At 39.7% G+C, this 19,692-nt stretch overlaps 1 protein-coding gene across 1 annotated transcript in view; it reads right to left on the bottom strand.

Annotated features, from left to right (window-relative positions):
- Nucleotides 1-612: 612 nt before the first annotated feature.
- DCDC2 (doublecortin domain containing 2) overlaps nt 613-19,692 on the bottom strand; it is a 157,203-nt gene continuing 138,123 nt past the window's right edge. Inside the window, exons 9-10 of the mRNA XM_068557832.1 lie at nt 2,760-3,059; nt 613-1,637 (exon numbers count right to left, since the gene is read on the bottom strand). Coding sequence (XP_068413933.1) covers nt 1,539-1,637; nt 2,760-3,059 — 399 coding nt within the window. The 3' untranslated portion in view covers nt 613-1,538. The remainder of the gene's footprint in view (nt 1,638-2,759; nt 3,060-19,692) is intronic.

The raw sequence follows: 19,692 nt of genomic DNA, 5'->3' as shown, positions 1-19,692 counted from the left end.
TCTCTGCATATACTTCCTATTTGTGGAAAATATTAAAATAGCTTCTAGGAAAAATACATCAGTTTTCTATAGTATTATTAAGTGCTTTATGTAACTACTTTGATTCCAAGTGATTGGTTATGAAACCTGGAGGGGAAAAAAGTCTTTTAAACTTATCATTAATAATGAATTCTATGAAAGCACAAGAAGTTAAAATTTCAAATTTATACCTTCTACGTAATTAACAAAAATATTCTTTAATATGAGAAAAACATTTCTATATTTAAGGAAGAACTGCATCATCTCTTAAGAATTCAAAAAACTAATATGATTATTTTTTTTCTCCATATATACCTAACAAGGCAATTTGAGTTAATTTAATTAACCCCTAAAACTGTAATCAGGAACTGGTTTCATTATGACAATTTTTAAACTTTTTTCAACAATTTCTATCCTATAGCTTCTAATTATATAGAAAGGAATCTGCTTGAAAGTCTAAATATAACTGACCATGAAAATAAATATTTGCTGATACCCCTAGGGGAAAAAATATGACAAGGCGGTCCTAATAGAAATAAGGCAAAAAGCAAGAGAAATTGAGGAGTAACAAACTCTTCATATAGCCTACTTTTTTTCTACTATGCTATCTTGTTCTTTTTGTTAAAAAACTGGAGAAAATTCAATCTTTGGAATAGCCAATATTGTGTTTTCTAATATTGAATACTAATGCAAAGGAGAAGAGAGGAGTACTATTGGTAATGGTAGACTGGATCAACGAAAATCCACAGGATACTAGAATTTGCAAAACACCCAGCCAGGCTCAGTGATATAATTGGGTGTTCCTTTATAATTCCTTCCTGAGTATGTGTCATTAAAGCCATAAGGATTAAAACCTGCAGCAGTTAAGGGAGGGGCATGACAATATTTGTCAGGAATACACTGAATGAATACTTCCTCCTTCCAAAATGAATACCTTGCATTTTCCTTTTTGTTCTCTTAAGGTGGATTTTGGCTAAGGAGGAAGAAAGAAAGGAGTGTCAACAAGACACAGAAACATTTCAATCTATTGCCATCTTCAAATTATCTCTGAAACTAAATTGCAATTTGTTTATTCAAGAGTTTATTGCTTTAAAAAAAATAGTACATGCTTTCCTATTATCATTTTTTTAAAATTCTGTGCCTTCTTAGATAAGTGCTTTAGCATAAGCTGCCATCTAATAATCTCACTTACCAAGAACAGGAATGATCTTGTTCTTTTTCATCTTTACAAAGACAAGTGGCCAATTGTCTTCCAGTGCAAATTCCCCTCTATTACTCTTGTTTAATTTTTCTAAATGACTTTTTAAAACACATCTCATAAAAAGTCACTCTGCTTTAGTAGCTATTCAGAGTTATCTAGTCTTTCCCATTAGTTTGGCCTCTAATTTTAAATTTCAGTAGGTAGTATTCAACCATATTGTCACATTATGTTTAGCAATAACTATATGCTTATTATTCGAGTATTATAACCCTTAATTTTTCTAATACTCAATATACTCTCTTTTTAAAAATCATCCATGCTATGACAGATTATCCTTGTTTTGTTCGTTGTTATCATTTTCTTGTGAGCTGGTGATTTTTACTTCTGGCTTTGGCGGTCTTTGAGGGTCCAAGTCAGCCTGGAGGAAAACAGATGAAAACAAAGATATTTAGCTCTTCAGTTACAGAGACAATAAAATTTACAAAGGAAAAATGACTCAATATTGCCTTTAATCTTATTCAACTAAAAATAGTTCCTTGGGTTCCCTATGTTGTTTAGTCTATCATCACCCAGTGGACACGACAATCTCAAACTTTACTTGTTCAGAAGCCCTTTCTGGGACCATAATCCACCATGTGCTTAAAGGGCACAGACTCACCTCTTGAGCTTTAGGTGTTATTTATCTCAATTTTTTTTTTTAATTTTATTTATTTATTTATCTTTGGCTGTGTTGGGTCTTCGTTTCTGTGCGAGGGCTTTCTCTAGTTGCGGCAAGCAGGGGCCACTCTTCATCGCGGTGCGCGAGCCTCTCACTATCGCGGCCTCTCTTGTTGCGGAGCACAGGCTCCAGACGCGCAGGCTCAGCAGTTGTGGCTCACGGGCCTCGTTGCTCCGCGGCATGTGGGATCCTCCCAGACCAGGGCTCGAACCCGTGTCCCCTGCATTGGCAGGCAGACTCTCAACCACTGCGCCACCAGGGAAGCCCTCAATTTTTTTTCTTTATTTCCTTTTGAGCTTTTCTTTTCAACAACATACCTATACTTTTCATTTTAGCATTTTCAGAGAAAAGGGAAGAGTAAAATGCAGCAGTTCTCCTCTCGTGTCACATTAATAATCCAGCCCCATACCAGATGTCTTTTATTAGTTTTCTAATTCTAGTTTATTAGTTTTATTAGTTTTCTAATTTCAAATTCTTTGTGACTATGGTACCAAGCACCATCAAGTAGATAAGAGCAGGACAGAAAATGAAAACATAAAGGCAGCTTCTGGAACAGCATCCCTGCCCCTTGGATTTCCCAAACGTTAATGATAATCTCATTACAGTTTGTCTTTTACCCACTGGACTGAAAACTAAGGCGGTAAGATTAGAATTAGCTGGTTTTCAAACTCTGCTCCATGGAATCCTGGAAGTGCCATAGCTTTCAAGTCCTATGTGCTTGAATAATTCCCTAAGTGTGAGCACAGATGCACACTCATGCACACACACACACACACACACATTTCATGCATGCACACAAGTGAGCAAAAGCAATAAAAATACCTCTTCACATCCACTGCCAGCTCCTTGAGACTTTATTTCCTCTTCCACTGCTTCTTGAAGCTCATTATTAACCTGGTCCAGTTCCTCGCCATTTTCTTCATTGGTGCCTCTGTTCACCTGAGCAGGACCTGCCTGCTCCTCCCTGTGATCCAGGATCTCCTCTGCTTGCTCTGGAGCTTCAGGAGCCTCCCTGCCTCCTTCCTCTTCAACTCCACCATTCATTCCTGAAAAGTCTTCCTTCTGTCCCACTTCCTTATCTTCTTTCTCTCTGTCTTCCTCATCTACTATTTCTGCTGGCCTCTGATGGATCAAAAGGAATAATGGATAAAAATAGGAAGTATAACAGAGATTTTCCATGGCACATTATAATAATGTAATAATTATAATATTACTGTCAAGTAAAACTTCCTTACATTTGCATATATACAGTATATCTTGTGTTAACCTTTACAAATATTCCACTCTTCACAAATATTTTCTCATTTAATTCTCACAATGATCCTGTGAGGTTGGTATTATTCCCGTTTTACAGGTGAGAAAACTAAGGTCCAGGGAGACCAAGTATCTAGCCCAAGATTCCACTGTTTGTAAGTGGAACAGCCAGAATGAGAATGAAGCATGTGACTCCAAAATCAATGTTCTTAATCCCTGTGAACCCTGGTTTTCTAAAAATAAACGTGGACAGCTTTCCACACAATGCCTAAGAGAGTTGACTGTATATCTCTAAATACAAAAAGTGATTGTCGTGCAGATCCAAGGCCAAGAAACTATATATTCTTTCTATAAAAATAATAAACGCTCAAGTATTTTATAAACTAGGCATTTTTACTGTTATTTGGATACATGTAAGTCTGTTTTAAAACAGAACAGGAGGCCAAGTTCCAGAGCCAAGACTTTGGAGAGAGAAAGACCCAGGTTCAAGTCCTGGCCAGGCACTTACTGGCTGTTACCTAACTTCTTTGAACTTCATATTCCCCACTGGTAAAATGAGAATATAATAAAAGTTCCACAGAGATTAAATAAGTTACATACAGTGCCTAGCAAAGCACCTGGCACATCATGATCCTAAAAAAAAAAAAAAAAAATTAAAATATCTTCCCATTTGTTATAATACATTCTTTCCTGAACCTACCATATTTCTTCATTGGCCTTAATAAAATAAGAGTTTTTTAAAGGATAGGGTAGAAACAGAATTTGTTTTATGTTAGGACCCCACGCCTGCCTCTTTCTAGTCATCTGACACTGGACAGATCAGTTAATCCCCTGGTATCTGTAAAACAAAGTTTTGAGATGCAATTAACTCTGACCTCCCTTCCAACTCTGGAAGTCCATTCTCCTCTAACTACCCAAATTCTTATTATGGGACTATTAATGGTCTTCTTATAAAAGTTATCATAATGCTCTCAGTTTAGGAAGTAAAGAAGGAAGGAAATGGAGCAGAGTAGACTAAAAGCTCAGGATAAAATTCAACACAACGTTATTTCGAAGAGGAAAGAGGCAGAACCATGAATTCTTATACTCTGTCCAAAATAAAGTCTCAGATTTGATTACATGATGTCAAAGATGCCCTTTAAAAAAATGAAGGTTAAAAGAATGAATTCTTAAAATATTCCAATAACCATCGTCTTTGTCATCATACAAATTAAATAATAGTACAGTGCTTCTGCGTCTTTCAAATTTCCATTCAGTTGCTTAATGTCAAACTGTGTAGAGCCCTAGTGATCCCTAAGCATGCTGCCCAGGGGGAGGCCCTTAGGAAGGCCAAATGCCGGACAGAAACTAAAGGTGGGAGGGGATGGATCTGCCAGATGATGTGGAAAGAAAAGGCAAGAGATTTATAAAATGAAACCCACAGCGCTTGGTAAGGATTTCTGGTTTTTATGCATAAGACCTCAATGAATGAAGGTGAGAAAAGTTTTCAATTTCCAAAGGAGAAAACACTATGTTCCCATCTCCACACGCTTGTCCCACCCTCTCTCAATGCAGAGAACAAACACGGCAGAGCATTGACGCAGACGCACTAGAAGTGATGACAGGAGAGTGTGGCGAGGAACAGGGTGGGCACTGTCATTGTGAAAACAGAGCAGAGGAAATGTCTGGGGCCAAAGATGACATTTATGTCACTGAGGAGAAAGGGCTTCTGAGGGACCCAGGGAAGGAATCGGCAGCACCAGGAGGTCCAGAGGCTTCCTCAATAAGACACTGGGACAGGGAGGGGACTCTGGGCGGGAGAGAGTTAGAATAAAGAGCCAAATGTAAAACAGATAGCTAGTGGGAAGCAGCCACATAGCACAAGGAGATCAGCTCGGTGCTTTGTGACCACCTAGTGGGGTGGGATAGGGAGGGTGGGAGGGAGACGCAAGAGGGAGGAGATACGGGGATATATGTTTATGTATAGCTGATTCACTTTGTTATACAGCGGAAACCAACACACCATTGTAAAGCAATTATACTCCAATAAAGATGTTAAAAAAAAATTTACAGAGGAAAAAAAGAAAAAAGAGCCAACTCAGAGAAACTTGGCGGGTGGCTCCCCAGTAACCTATCAGAAGAGGCCATGAAAAGGCTCAGGGGTCTTGGACCAAGAGATAGCAAGTTCCCTTGCTGGTGACTCTGAGGGATTTTTTAGGGGATACTCACAGGGGGACTCTAAGAGACACTGGAGGACTCTCAGTCACCATGACTCGAGCTAATGGGCCTGGAGCAGCTGTTTGTGCTGGGCTAGATGCCAGGCATTCAGAGACAAATAACGACTGTGACATCAAAGAGCCCAGAGCGGTGCAGTAGCACATCACGTGATCGTGGGGCAGGAGGAAAGAGCAGTAACTCAGGGTGGGGTGTGGCAGCCTGGGGCCACATCCCACACAGTCTGGGCACTGAGGTTTCTACAGCACTGCGTGAACGGCGTTCATAGGTGGAGAGCAAAGGACAGGCAGCAAATACACCGAGCACCCGTCACCCGTATGTGCCGAATGTCACTCTCAGCATTCATACATTCATCATTTCCTAAAACCCTCACAAGAACCCTACGAAACAGGCTCCTGATGCCCATTATACGAATGAGGAAAATGAGAAATCCCTCAACACTGCCTGCATCACACCGCAGGTGAACAAACAGGGCTAAGATGGAACCCAAGATGGTCTTGTTTCAAAGTCCTATATTCTTTCTCAAAGTAATAACACAAGCAGTTGCTAACGTACCTAGCACTGCTGCAAGCACACTCAAGTGTGCTTTCAATGGCCAGAAAATCTGACGTCTGCAGTAGGCAACATTACTTTTATTGTTTAAAGAATTACTGACCTGAGAACAAAACATTTCTGGATTTCTATTAAAGACTGGTAGATCTAGGGAAGGAACATTATAAACATTGTTAGGCAGAGTACTTGAAGCAGGACATAACGAAAATCCAGAAATACTACAGCACTAATGGCCAATGAGAGTAAAAAGATTTCTGTGCAAGTTACCTCTGAAAATTGGATGATCGTGTATCGCACTTCTAGAAATTGTAATCCTCACTGTGCCTGAAGTTGCCTTATTCAAAGCAACTTTGGGTTTTGGTTTTAAAGAGGAGTTATACAGCATTTTTAATACAAAATCTTTAATAATGATACCAGAAAACTCAAATTTTAGTGTAACCATTCAGGAATCTAGATATGTCCCTTGCCTCTGAGAATCTATTACAAGAGCTTGCTAAAGTCACCTACAGCTAAGGTGACTACGGCTGTCTAAATGGGAAAAAGTCTGTTTTCCTTTACTGATATCTGGATTTATACCTAAAAGTTACAGAATGATAGAGTGTTGGTTTCTAGTTTTTAGTTTTAAGCCTCTCATCCTACCCCTTTCTTTGCTCTCAATCCCCAAACGCATATACATTTTTTTTCCCTTTAATGAAAAGAGCTGGGCTGGGATATACCCTAATCTCTTTTTAGGGACGGAGACACCTAGCCCTAAATTCAGCTCTGTTCTCTTCGCTGTTATTACCACCACTAGTAACAAGCAGTATTATGCTTTCATCCCATTATTTCTATTAGACTTTCCCAGCACAGCTATTTTAGTAGTCATCAAACGAAGCCATATCTGGTTAGCTCAACTTTAAGAAATGCTGGATTATGGAGCTGAAATACCAATCTGATCAATTTAAATAAGATGGTAACATTAGTTAAAAGGCTTATAATCCTTTAAAATATCCTGAGTGTAATACAAAATTTATTATTACCACAAAACAACTCAGGACAAAAAAAAAAAAAAAAAGAAAGAAAGAAAAAAATGCTTCTATGACAGATCTGTAATGAATAAATGAAAAGCAATGCGCTTTTTGGTGTAATCTCCTTTGAAGCAAGTATTAAATTATTAAAGATGTTTCTAGTGTATACATCAATCAAATCATCCCCAGAAGGAACATTGAGTTTTACACCCATACACACTCACACAGATAAAATCTATACTGTGGTAAGGGCCTACAAAGAAGTAAAAACAATAAAACAGCACTCCTTCTATAAGAGAGTGGGTGTCCATTCTTAGATAGCCACACTATATTTGAATAATGTGTTCCCACTCCACCCCACCAAAAAACAAAACAAAACAAAACTTTGCAACTATTTAATTTCTTCAAAATTCCCAAGTAGTTCTCAGTCTCTGCCCGTTTAGCTGGCCCTGCCTGATTGCCCAGCTAAGCAGGGACAATCACAGCCAGCCAGACGCCAGTGTCAGCGCAGTGAGCCAGAGGTGACATGTACATGGAACCCACATTCCACCCGCACCTCAAAGAACCTTACAAGATTCCGATGATGTTTACAATTTTGACAGAGAAAAGTGGACACAGGAGGCAAAAGGGCGAGGGTGGAGGGTATGGGGAGAAAGGGACAGGGACACGGATGGAAAAGGTAAGAGTTAGACGTCGCAAGTTCAACTTGAGGGAGTGAGGAAGGAGGAAGAGAAGCAGGAAGGGAAGAACCCTCTTTCCCAGGTCCAATCACACTGTCCCTTTTACACTGAAGGGAAGCAGAGCTCCCACATGTGACGCTGCCTCTCCTTCCTGCAGAAGCCAGTTCTCATGTGATTCCCAAGAGACTGTGTTCATAACTGAAGAAGCTCACCAGGCAGGGGTGGGGGTTCCTGGACAAAATTTCTGCCTGCTGATGTTTCTACAATGGTGATGTCAACTGTGCGAAATGAAGCAGCTGTGGTCTGTTGGGAAGGCAGAGGTCACTCTGCAGCTTCAGGCTAGTGAATCCACCTCACCCTTTGGAAACTGAGGATAATAATGACCTCACAGAATTGCAGTAAGGACCAAATGAGATCATGCACATGAAAGACCACTATAAACTGAAAAAACTACAAATATATATATACATATGTGTGTGTGTGTGTGTGTGTGTGTGTGTATGTTTATTATTGTTACCACTCCAGTTTTCTTGCCCTTGGATGGAAAGAGTTGAGAGGTTGTCTGATGAAATAGTATAATACAGGATTTGCACTACAGTAATGAAATCGTATTCTAGTGGGCCACTTAGAGCAGTCTCCCTTCTAAATCTCATTCACATGAAAACAAACAAACAAAATATATCAAGACACTTAGCAATTATCTTGCCCTTTTTAGTTAATACAGTTAATATGCAGGCTGATGTTCAACTTCTGGTCCAATGAGACGGTTAGGTGTGATTTTCATAAACTAATCACTCTTGCTTTTAGTTACTTACGTTTATTCTTTGCTTCTGAGTTCCCTGGTATGCACTTTTCACAACAAATTTACCATCCAATAGCGTTTATTTTTTCTGAACTCTATTCACTCTTAAAAGTAATACAAATGTGCCAGCAGTAAATACCAAAAAAGGATGACCTCCATAAATTAGTATGTGCATTTAGGTAATGCACGACTTTGTCTTCAGTTGTAACGACAGGTTGGCAGTAGCCAGTTATCCATCCTGTTCCTCCTACCTTTACCCGGAAGGCTCTTCCTTCCCTTCGTTAGACCCACCTTCTCTCGAAGCCTTCCTGGACCCGTCAGGCAGTTGTCACCCCTGATTTGTGCCCTCAGAACACCTGTCAAACTCTAATCACAGTGTGCCATTATCCCCTACTTATGTTTGATATGAAAATAGTGAACGTGGGGCACTTCCCTGGCAGTCCAGTGGTTAAGGCTTCGCCTTCCAATGCAGGGGGTGTGGGTTTGATCCCTGGTCAGGGAGCTAATATCCCACATGCCTCTCGGCCAAAAAACCAAAACATAAAACAGAAGCAATATTGGAACAAATGCAATAAAGACTTTAGAAATGGTTCACGTCAAAAAAATCTTTAAAAAGAAAAAAGGAAAACTGTGAACGTGAATTGCTATCGAGTATGTAGATGCCTCAAACGATGTTTGGAATGATTGTGGAATAATGGGGAAATAACCTCAGCTCTAGGGAGGCCTTCTGGAAGTTTCTACAAGCAAGGGCTCTTTCTTCTTCATCTTTGTGTCCATCACCACATTTTCCACAGGACTGTAATTCATTGTCTTGAATTACACCCAAATGTGCCTCCCACAGATAAAAGCCAACAGAGTATGTGCCTTCAGGAAAGGACAGATGATGGTGACAAGGCTCACGTCTGTTGGGCGCTCTCCAGGGACCTGGTCCTATGTTCCATGCACCTCATATGCCTAATCGTATTTAAACTAACCTCACCACCATTTGAGGAAAATACTATTCTCATCCCAACTTGCAGATAAACAAACTGAAGCATAAAGAGTTAGGTAAACTTGTCCAAAAGCCCACCAGTAGTGACAGAGGGATATGAATGCTTTTTTGACCACAGGACTGTACTATTTCCCCAAGATAATGTACAGAGCAACATCCCAAACTCAACACGATGTTAAATAGTTACTCCCAGCCTCGTGTCTTCTAAGCCAATGCCTCTCCGTCACCGGGCATCTTGTTAAATGCAGATTCTGAGTCAGCAGTTCTGAGCCTCTGCATTTCCAGCAGCTCAGGTGCTGCTGATGCCGCTGGCCCCCAGGTGACACGTGGTGAGGCTCTAAACCACAGGTAACACAGGTATGGTCATAAATACACCACCACCCCCAAAAGACATCTTTGGTTAAAGTTTCTAGTTGTAATTATGCCTCATTAGATGAAGATCATATTTTAACTTAAAAAATATGAATTTTATTGAAAACTGGGAGAAAATAGTACTGAATGTGGACAGAATGATATTTAGCCATAAAGACAGTTCTACAAGATTTATTCTAATTACATCACCCTGCCACTCTTTCTTAGGAGTCACTTTATAAAAAAGAAACACATCATTGCCAAGGCGATAAACCAGGAAGATATTTTTACCTGTGCTTAAAGGTCTTCTCCCCCTGGTGTTTATGTCGAATTTAGTCAATTTGTGACTAAAATTTTAAGAGAACCAGTTTTCAGGTAGATACTGTTTCTCCATCCTGAACTTTCAGGACTAGTTCATTCCTGTGAGTAATTGTGTAATACTATATTCTGTATAAAGCACAATTCTTACGTTTCACTGGAGTCAAGAAAGGGTATTCATTATACCCTCCCCTATATACTCACTAAACTGATGTATATAATGATTGCACAAATCATTTAGATGGTTCCAGTCTCAAAGCCTCACTGACATCAAGAACATCCAGAGTGCAGCTAGATTAAGACATATTACACATATATGTACAATTACAGATAATACGTACCCTTAAACATAGAAGTTTTTATAAGAAAGGTGAGACTTTTACCTTTTAAAAAGCACTTTATTTATCATAAGCAATTGCTCTTAATATTGTTACTAGAAAAGTGACACCAGATTTTCTCCTTAACATGACACCAGCATTGATATTCCAAGCGCCTTTTTGCCTGCATTTGCCTACGTGCATATCTTACTATTTATTTTGTAAGGGACATCCTGGGAAAATGGTTGATTTGTATGGCAAGACAGAAAAGGTCTGGTAGTTATTATGGCTGTCTGCATCCTAGCAGGGACGGCTCAGGGGAAACCATAAGTATTCAGGTTTTCTAGAGAATATGCATGCAGTTACAAAGGTTAACTCAGGATTCCTGAGTGGTAAGAGGAAAGAAGATGGAATATGGAAATCATATGGAAATGAGCCACAAAATATCAGAAGCATCAATTACTTGGAAGGTATTTTCACAGACAGATGAGGCTGCTCAAGTGACTTACACTTTAAACTCACATCACACCTTTGACCGTAACAGCGGCACCAAAAATTAGAAATGGGAAAAGGCATCTAAACAGACACTACAGCTGATGTCCCACCCACTTTAGAAGTAAATGTTGGAACTTCCCTGGTGGTGCAGTGGTTAAGAATCCACCTGCCAATGCAGGGGACATGGGTTCTGAGCCCTGGCCAGGGAAGATCCCACATGACGTGGAGCAACTATGCCCACGCGCCACAACCACTGAAGCCCACGCGCCTGGAGCCCGTGCTCCACAACAAGAGAAGCCACCGCAATGAGTAGCCCCTGCTCGCAGCAACTAGAGAAAGCCCACGTGCAGCAACAAAGACCCAACACAGCCAAAAATAAATAAATAAAATATTAAAAAATAAATTTAAAAAAAAGTAAATGTTGCTTTTTCTTATGTTTATATCAGAATTCCCTGAGGAGTATATTTCAATGTTTAAAACCCTCGCTATCCGAGATAACAGCACACGCTACAACTTTCTAGGCAAGAGAGCCTACCTAACCATCCAGCTGTCCTCCTCATTCTTACCTGTCAGGTCTCCCTCCCTGAAATACCCTGGACCTAGAAACTGGAGCTCAGAACGCCCCCCCCAAAATGAAAATACTACCTTAAATGTCCATTTCTCCATGCAGCATTTGCTACCTTTGAAATTTAGGAGTAGGATTTGTTACAGGCTTTGGATAGAAGGTGTTTCTGTGGATTTGATGGCAGAATTCAGGCAGAGATGTTGAAAGTAAAGAAGTTACGACACTTGTTTTTATTTCTGTTCCCATAGAGACTAAAATCATCTCCTACCCAAGCTGAATGAGGTGTTTGGAAATAATCAGTTTCAATTTTTCATGACAGCAAAGTACTGCTTCCCGTTTTCAGCTTTCAGAGGCTTACTTTCACAGAAGGGAAAAAATGGTTTCAATGTGGTTTGAAGTACAATGACCTACAAAAAAGGGTGGTTCTATTTACAGACGTGACACTCGAAGGACACAGGGAGAGTGAAGCTTTGGCCAGCCACCTGCTGAGAGCTGGCTCACCCAGGCCTGCTGAACTCCACAAGTTCCCACGACACTCATAGGATAAGATATAATACCTTGAAAACTTATATTTATATAGCTATTTAGTCATCTTAGAAAAAAACCTTCCCCATTAAGTTTTCTCACTTTAGAAGTAAATGTTGATTTTCTTTCGCTTACATCAGAATTCGCTGAAGGCTATGTTTTAATGTTTAACACCATTTCCATCAATCAAACACAAATCAACAAAGGTGATGTCACAGAAGGCCTTGCTGATGATGCACAGGGAAGTTAAGAAGCCAGAGCGTCCTCATCTTAACTCTTCCCACTGTGTGTGATGCTTATAGCACCAACCATAAATAGGATTCACTAAGAGGAGGTGACCTGAAGGTAGAGAATGGTGAAAATACCGTTTGCACGCAATTCCTTTCATTTCAGGGAAGGCAGTGAAGGCCGAGTAGCCCTCCACACAGATGGAATCTGCTTCTGTTTGTGAGATAATCAGAAGCCCCTAATCTCCCCACTTCCCTTCCTTGAAGTGTTGAGACAGAGCACCAAACTGGAAGCCAGGAGCCCTGGGCGCCTGTGTAGACTCCCCAGCCCCCAGCAGGCTGTGTGTTTGTGGGAGAATGGCTTTCCCCACTACAGTATGGGGCTTTGTTTCTTCAATAACAAAGCAAGGAGTTTATTCCAGCCTCCTTTCTGGTTCTGAACATTTCCTAATTCTTATTTTAATAAATAACATTTCACTGAAATAGATTCAGGGGTCTGGTCAAAAGAAGCAGCCTCCTTTATCTTTCTGTGTATTTTACACATGAACATGAACAAGTAACACAAACAAGCTCTCCATTGAGCTTACCCTTCATAAGAGAAGCTGTCAGTGACTGCTGATTCTCCAGAAGGGACAAAATAGGTCAATGGGCATATTTGGACTTCAAACCTGCTGTTTCTGGTTATAGCCTCTAGGCTGCAGATTCTTTAAAATGGCATTGTGTTCTATATGTGTAGATCAATCATCACAAACTGAAATGCCCCCAGGGGCTGGGCAAATAACATAAATGTGTAATTCAGGACAGGTGTGAGGTAATAAGGAGTGCTGAGGTCTGCAGTAAACTGAAGAGTACACGCCCACTAAAGAGATTCCATATTGTAAGCCCTGGGCCAGCCAAAAAGATTCTCTCATAGGAGATTTGGTCACAGGCTGCCAGTTTGTCATCCCTACTGCAGATTCTATGAAGACAGTTTATTTTCACAGTGATGAATTAGTGTGAAAGAGATTTCCGGTTAAACACAGCAGACTGAACAAATGTGTGTGTGTTGGGGGGGGTGGTTTGTAGCTTCCTTCCAATTCCCCTCTAAATTTTAGGTAAGGGCAACTTTAAAAGAGATGAAGCTATAGAGACACAGAAGCCCGGAATTTGGGAAACAGCCACAGAATTTGGGAAACTGTAAAGCCATTGGACGTGGGGCCGGTAACAGCAGAACCGAGTAAGCTAAAATTTGAGTCTGTAGGGAGGGGAAGCCAAGAAGCAAACTTTGCACGTTGAAAAAACCTATAGAAGGCTTGGGGATTGGAGGCACCATCTGTCTCTGGAAGAAGGGGCATAGGTATTGATATAACTAAAAACAGGTGGATTGGCTTAGAGTCTTTAAATGAAGGAGGTAGACTCCCAAGATGCCCTTGCTGACCTTGGAGAAATAAATGAGGTTTATTCTTTAAAGATATTGAACTATAAGGAAGCTGGACTCAAGCACAGTGAGAACAAGGGCACCGTACTGAAACCCAGAAGGATACATCTCTCTACTTAAAGTCTTTTACTTAAGGTCCCCAAGCCACCTTGCCACAGTCAGATCCCAAAGTGCTCACAGCCAGGCTTACACCATTAAGGCAAGAGGTTGAAAGACTCCACTCAAAAGAAATAGACCAACCCAAAGGAACAACACAGATACTGAAAATTGGAGGTACGCCAATGAAATGGCAAAACCAGTCACTCTACAGTGAAACATCCCCAGCCTGATGAGCTCTGCCTGGGCACACAGAGTTTCCTTAATGCTTCCCTCTAAAATCTAACCAGACATACACCTTAAGTTTATACAATGTTACATGTCAAATATATTGCAATTAAAAAAAAAATCTAACCAGACAACCAAGGAGAGCCTCTAACATGGAGACACAGATCACGGAGATAGAAAGATAGAAAGAAAAAAGAAACAGAAGAAACAAACATAGTTCTGGAAAAGAAAGTTTAAAATAATAGGTTAATCCTTGGAGAGAGAAGGGAAGAGACCACATACATAAAATAAGAATAGGATGCTATAAAAAGGAACATTCAGAGAATATGAAAGAGCTCTTAATAATTAAAACCACGATGGCTAGAAAAAAATCAATAGATGGAAAATAAACGCTGAAGCTTGTTGATTTTTTTTTTAAAGTTGAGAAAGTAGAAAAAAATCCATAGAGGTGGAAAGTAGGAGAGATAAGTAGAGGATCAGTCTAGGAGGTCCTATATCTGAATACTTGGAGTTCCAGAAGGAAAGTAGAGAAATAGAGAGAAGAAAATTATCTAAGACATAATTCAACAATTTTTTCCAGAACTGAAAAACAAACATTTTCAGAATAAAAAAGCCCATTGAGGGACTTCCCTGGTAGTCCAGTGGTAAAGAATCTGCCTTACAATGCAGGGGACGTGTGTTCGATTCCTCGTCAGGGAACTAAGATCCCACATGCTGCAGGGCAACTAAGCCCACAAGCCACAACTACTGAGCTCACGCCTCAACTAGAGAGGCCGCGTGCCACAAACTACAGAGCCCATGTGCCCTGGAGCCTGTGCATCACAACTAGAGAAGAGAAAACCCGCACACCACAACTAGAGAGAAGCCCACGCGCTGCAACAAAAGATCCCACATGCCTCAACGAAGATCCCATGTGCTGCAACTAAGACCTGACGCAGCCAAAAATAAATTAAATAAATAATAAATAAATCTTTTAAAAAAACACAAAAAGCCCATTGAGTACCCAGTCGAATAAGTAAAAAGACCTGCACCAAGGCACATAACTGGAAATTTTCAGAACACCAGGAACAAAGGAAAAAGCCTAAAAGCTTCCAGAGAGAGAAAAAGGATTATTTACAAAGGATCAGGAAACAGAATGACATCAAACTTCCCAACTGCAAATCTGGATGGGAAGGCCAACTGAGCAACACATTCAGAATTCTGAGAGAAATTATATCTAACCTAGAATTTTATATCTAGTCATGCTTACAGTCAAGTTTGGTAGAGAAAAAAAAAAAAAAAAAAGACATTTTCAGACACGCAGAGTCTCAAAAAATAAAAGCTCCTCCCATGAAGCTTTTCCGAGGCAGCTGCTAGAGGTGAGCTCCACAAAAACAACGAAGGTATAACCAAGAAAGAGGAAGATGTAGAACCCAGGAAATAGGGAATCCATCCACGGGAGAAGCAGAAGAAATTCCCAAAATAATGGTGAAGAAAAATACCAGGATGACTCTGAAAAGTAGATCCAAAGAACAACTAACCAGCCTGAGGCAGATGATCGAAAGGCTTGAGAAAAAGATGAAATTGAGATTTATTATCACTGTGTACATCTGAGTACATCAAGAGGAGATCAACAGTTCTGGCAGAGTTTGGAGATGGCTTGGTAATGACTACAGAGAATAGAAAACTAATCAAATGAAAACTTAGAAAACTAAGCAAATGAAAAAAACATAGGCAAGTACTAAAATAGGGAGGAGGAAAAAATATTACACAAGAACATTTCTCTATTCCATGAGAAACAGCTAATAGCTCAAATCGGTTCGGTCTATAGAGCAGGAAGAATCCAGGTGGGGAAAGCTGGGGCAAGTGGTTGCTATTTTTGTCATAATTTTGTTGGATTGGTTGACTTTTAAAAAGAGTACATGTGTAATTTTGTTATTAAGGATTTATTAAGTTTTAAATCAATCAACAAATAAGAAAATAATATATATAACAACCTCCAATTTAAAAAAAAAAAAAAGCTCTCACTGCTCCTGTGTTCACGATGCTGGTTTAAATGCTATTTAATGAAACTACTTAGCATAAAAACATCTTGCAATTCTCATTTTATTACTACTCAAAATCAACTACAAATGGATGCAAAAAGCTATAAAACAATCCAAAACCACGCTGAAGTTACAATCCACATCTTCTGCTCTCTTCTCTCAAATGAAACAAAATCCAAAATATAATTGCGTCTTTGCCTCTTTTATAGGTATGTATTTGCCTGTGTCTTTGAGATGGTGGCTTCTCCTGCCTGATCTTTACTTACTAGAGGCAGTTTACTTAACTATAATGGAACAGTCTCATTTCTTGCCTCCTTAGCTTGAAAAGCATCAGTTTATAAACGGAGCATAATGACACATAAGTGATCGGTGCCAGGTATAGCCACAGATATTGGTTAATCAGGCACTTGCTTCACTGCTTATGGGAAACCAGATTGATTTAGAATGTGCATGCAAAAAAATTAATTTTTAAAAGAGTACTTTATTCTTATGAGACCTAAACTCTCCCCTGAGAAAAGGTATTTGTTCTGGCCTCCCCAAATCTATAAAGGAATGTGACATTCTTCAGTTTCTCATGGGTTTGGAAGTAGTATTAGATCCAGGATCATTAATTTGTCTCTAAAAAATTAAGAGTCTAGACCTTGGGACAGAGCTCAAACATGTTTTTAGCTGAAATTAGTCCACAGTGCCCCATTACACACACTTAAACACGTAAACACAATGCCAGATGGGATCAGTAGAGGCTATGAAAGACTATGGAAGATCTGAAATTTTTCCATACTTAACAAGCTAACACATTAGCCTGCCATCTTTTCATGGATGCTGGCAGAAGACAAGAGACTACTGGGTCAGAGACAAAGGACTTTACTGCTCACAGCAATAGCAGTGGCCAGAGGATCAGCATTTGCACCCACTCCCTGAGGCCCCATTCCCACAGGGCAAGGTGAAGGGGGTGATACACATGCTGGCTTACATTACAGGGGAAGGACCCCATGCTTAGAGAACCCAAATCTTTTTTCTCCAAATATCTTCATTGTGATAAAACAAACATAGCAAAAAATGTTACCATTTTAACTAGTTTTAAGTATACAATTCAATGGCACATCTTTTATAATGGATAGTAAACGTGCCTGACCTTTGCACCACAGGGAGACATTATCTTTATTATACTGGACCATCAACAAACCTAGCCTTTGCTCCACACCAGGATTTCTCAGTCTCAGCACTATTGACATTTTGCACTGGATAATTTTTTGCTGTGAAGACAGCCGTGTGCATTACAAGACATTTAGCAGATTCCCTGGCCACTACCCACTAGATGTCAGTAGCACTCCCTCACTTATAACCATCAAAAATGTCTCCAGAAATTGCCAAATATCCCCTCGGAGGCAAATCACCTCCAGCTGAGAATGACTGCTCCAGAGGAAGTCACTATCTCTGTCTTCTGAGGCTATTCACTACACAAACATCCTTGAAAAAACAGTCCAGAACAAAGGCAATCTGTGCCTCTACTCACAAAACATGCAAAAACACAAGAGATCCATGGAGAACTGCCTCTCAACAGAGGCCTTAATATTTACTTCTGAAACTTGATCTGCTTTTCAGGCGTAGATAAAGTACTTGGCCAATTTGCACATGATAGTACACGCACACACACCCTTCTTCGTGGTACTTTGACTTAAGTTACAACATGAACCATTTAGATGATGGGAAACAAGTTCAAAGATGTTAAGTAGGTATGGCCCGAAAGGAAATGTATGTATCATTTACAGCTGAGCCAAGTAGTATATAATAGACAGTTCTTTTCTTATGCAGGAATTTTTCCCCTCCTTGGGTTAATAACTGGCTTTTGTGGGGGAGGAGGGCATTTAACACTCTTCCCCAGATCACTCCTGTGCTTTGAAGTTAGACAGACCTGCACGCAAATCCCAATTCCTCTACTTAACAGTACAAACCTGGACATGTAATTCCACCTATGGGGGCTTACTTTATTTCCATACATAAAGTGAAGGTGATAAGACCTATCTTACAGGGGTGTCATAACAATTATATGAGATGAAAGTGCCTAGTACAGTGCCTGGCACTCAGTAGGTACTGAGTAAAGAGTAGCTACTGCTACTATTACAGGTCCTCAGAGTTGTTCTTACTATAATGGAGCTTTACACTAATTTCTCCACACTCTCACTTGGTTTTTCACAATATGTATAACATAGCTGCTTAGGATATGGAGCAAAAGACCACCAGGCCACAGAGAGAATGACTCTAAGACCTGACTTCATAAGCATCTCGTGCCAACCCCATGAGCTAAACAATCCTAACTCTATTACTAACAGGGTCAAAGAAGAAAGCAATTCTGACCTTTTGTCACCTGGTTTTCTTTTCTTCAAACTGACCTCAATTTGTTGATACTGCCCAGCTTTTACCAATCTGTTTAATCTGTCTCTCCTGCATACTTGTATTTTAATAAGCTAGCACTCCTGTGTCAAATAAGAAATCAAGCTCTGCAGACACTTTTCATGGCTGTTCAAGTATTATCAGAGATCAATTCCTCTCGTGCCCTCCCCTTCCTGGTGATCATCAAACTCACAAGTAAAGAAATAATACCTATCACAGATTTCAAAACTAAGTGATTAACAAAGAGATCTCTTTTTGGTAATAATGCTATGACTTTCTCTTGATATTTGGCATTTTTGACTTTGGAATATAAATTAGTCTTGGTTTCTGCTGCTATTAGGTGTTGTACATATGTGATGATTTCTCTTCTTTGTCTTAAAATATAATATTTAATTATAGCTTCACCGAAAACTTAAAATTCCAATTTCCCTCAGGGAAAAAAAAAATACCTATAACTGGAGCTTATGAAAAATTGTTAGTTGCAGCTAATCCTGGATAATAAATTGGATTTTTGAAATCTGTGTGATTTTTAACACATTAAGCTTTTCATCAGGAAGGTGATGCTTACAGAAACTGCCTGTGGAATAATCAGGCAGCAATCTCACTGCTGCAATGTTAAGACAAATACAACTGAGAACATCATCTATGGAATTTGCTGGATTGTGAGATTTGCTCTTTGAAAAGGAAATGTCACATAATAGTCAGGAAACAAGTGGCAATTCCTGGTGACTTTGTATTCCCTTGAGCCTGGGATTATGAATTCCCCCTCCTCACCTAAATTCCAATCCTCCGCTTAGAACTGTAAGAAACTTGATTGAATTCTATTAAAAAGCCTAAACAACTTTTATTTCTTGTACCATTTAGCCAGAATGAACACTACTTAGTTCCTTCTATAAGCACATGTGTGTACACACACACACTCCTAAAAGTACAGTGTCCCATTGGCCTAAAAAGAAAATCAATACACACTTAGCAAATATTTGAGCTGCATTTATATAAGCAATTCCTTTACGAAAAACAAATTCCAACCATCGCCATTTCAAGGACCCTAAAGGAGAGAAAATAACGGCACTTTTAAACTGCTTCTCTAAATGGAGGACTTTTTTTCTAGATTAAAAATGCCCAAGCCAATACTCTTTTTTGTATCAAACTTTCACCCTCTGTATCTCATACCTAACTCCAACCCACCTCATTCTTCAATGCTGCTTATTAAAGATATACCATTTTCTGTTAACAATAAAGACTCTGTCCAAATGGCTCCTCTTTGTGGGAATACGAGGAAGAACTGAAGATGTTTT

This window comes from Eschrichtius robustus, chromosome 12 (assembly GCF_028021215.1).
Source record: "Eschrichtius robustus isolate mEscRob2 chromosome 12, mEscRob2.pri, whole genome shotgun sequence".
In the NCBI taxonomy this organism is placed as follows: domain Eukaryota; kingdom Metazoa; phylum Chordata; class Mammalia; order Artiodactyla; family Eschrichtiidae; genus Eschrichtius; species Eschrichtius robustus.
This window is presented reverse-complemented; position numbering and strand designations above follow the sequence as displayed.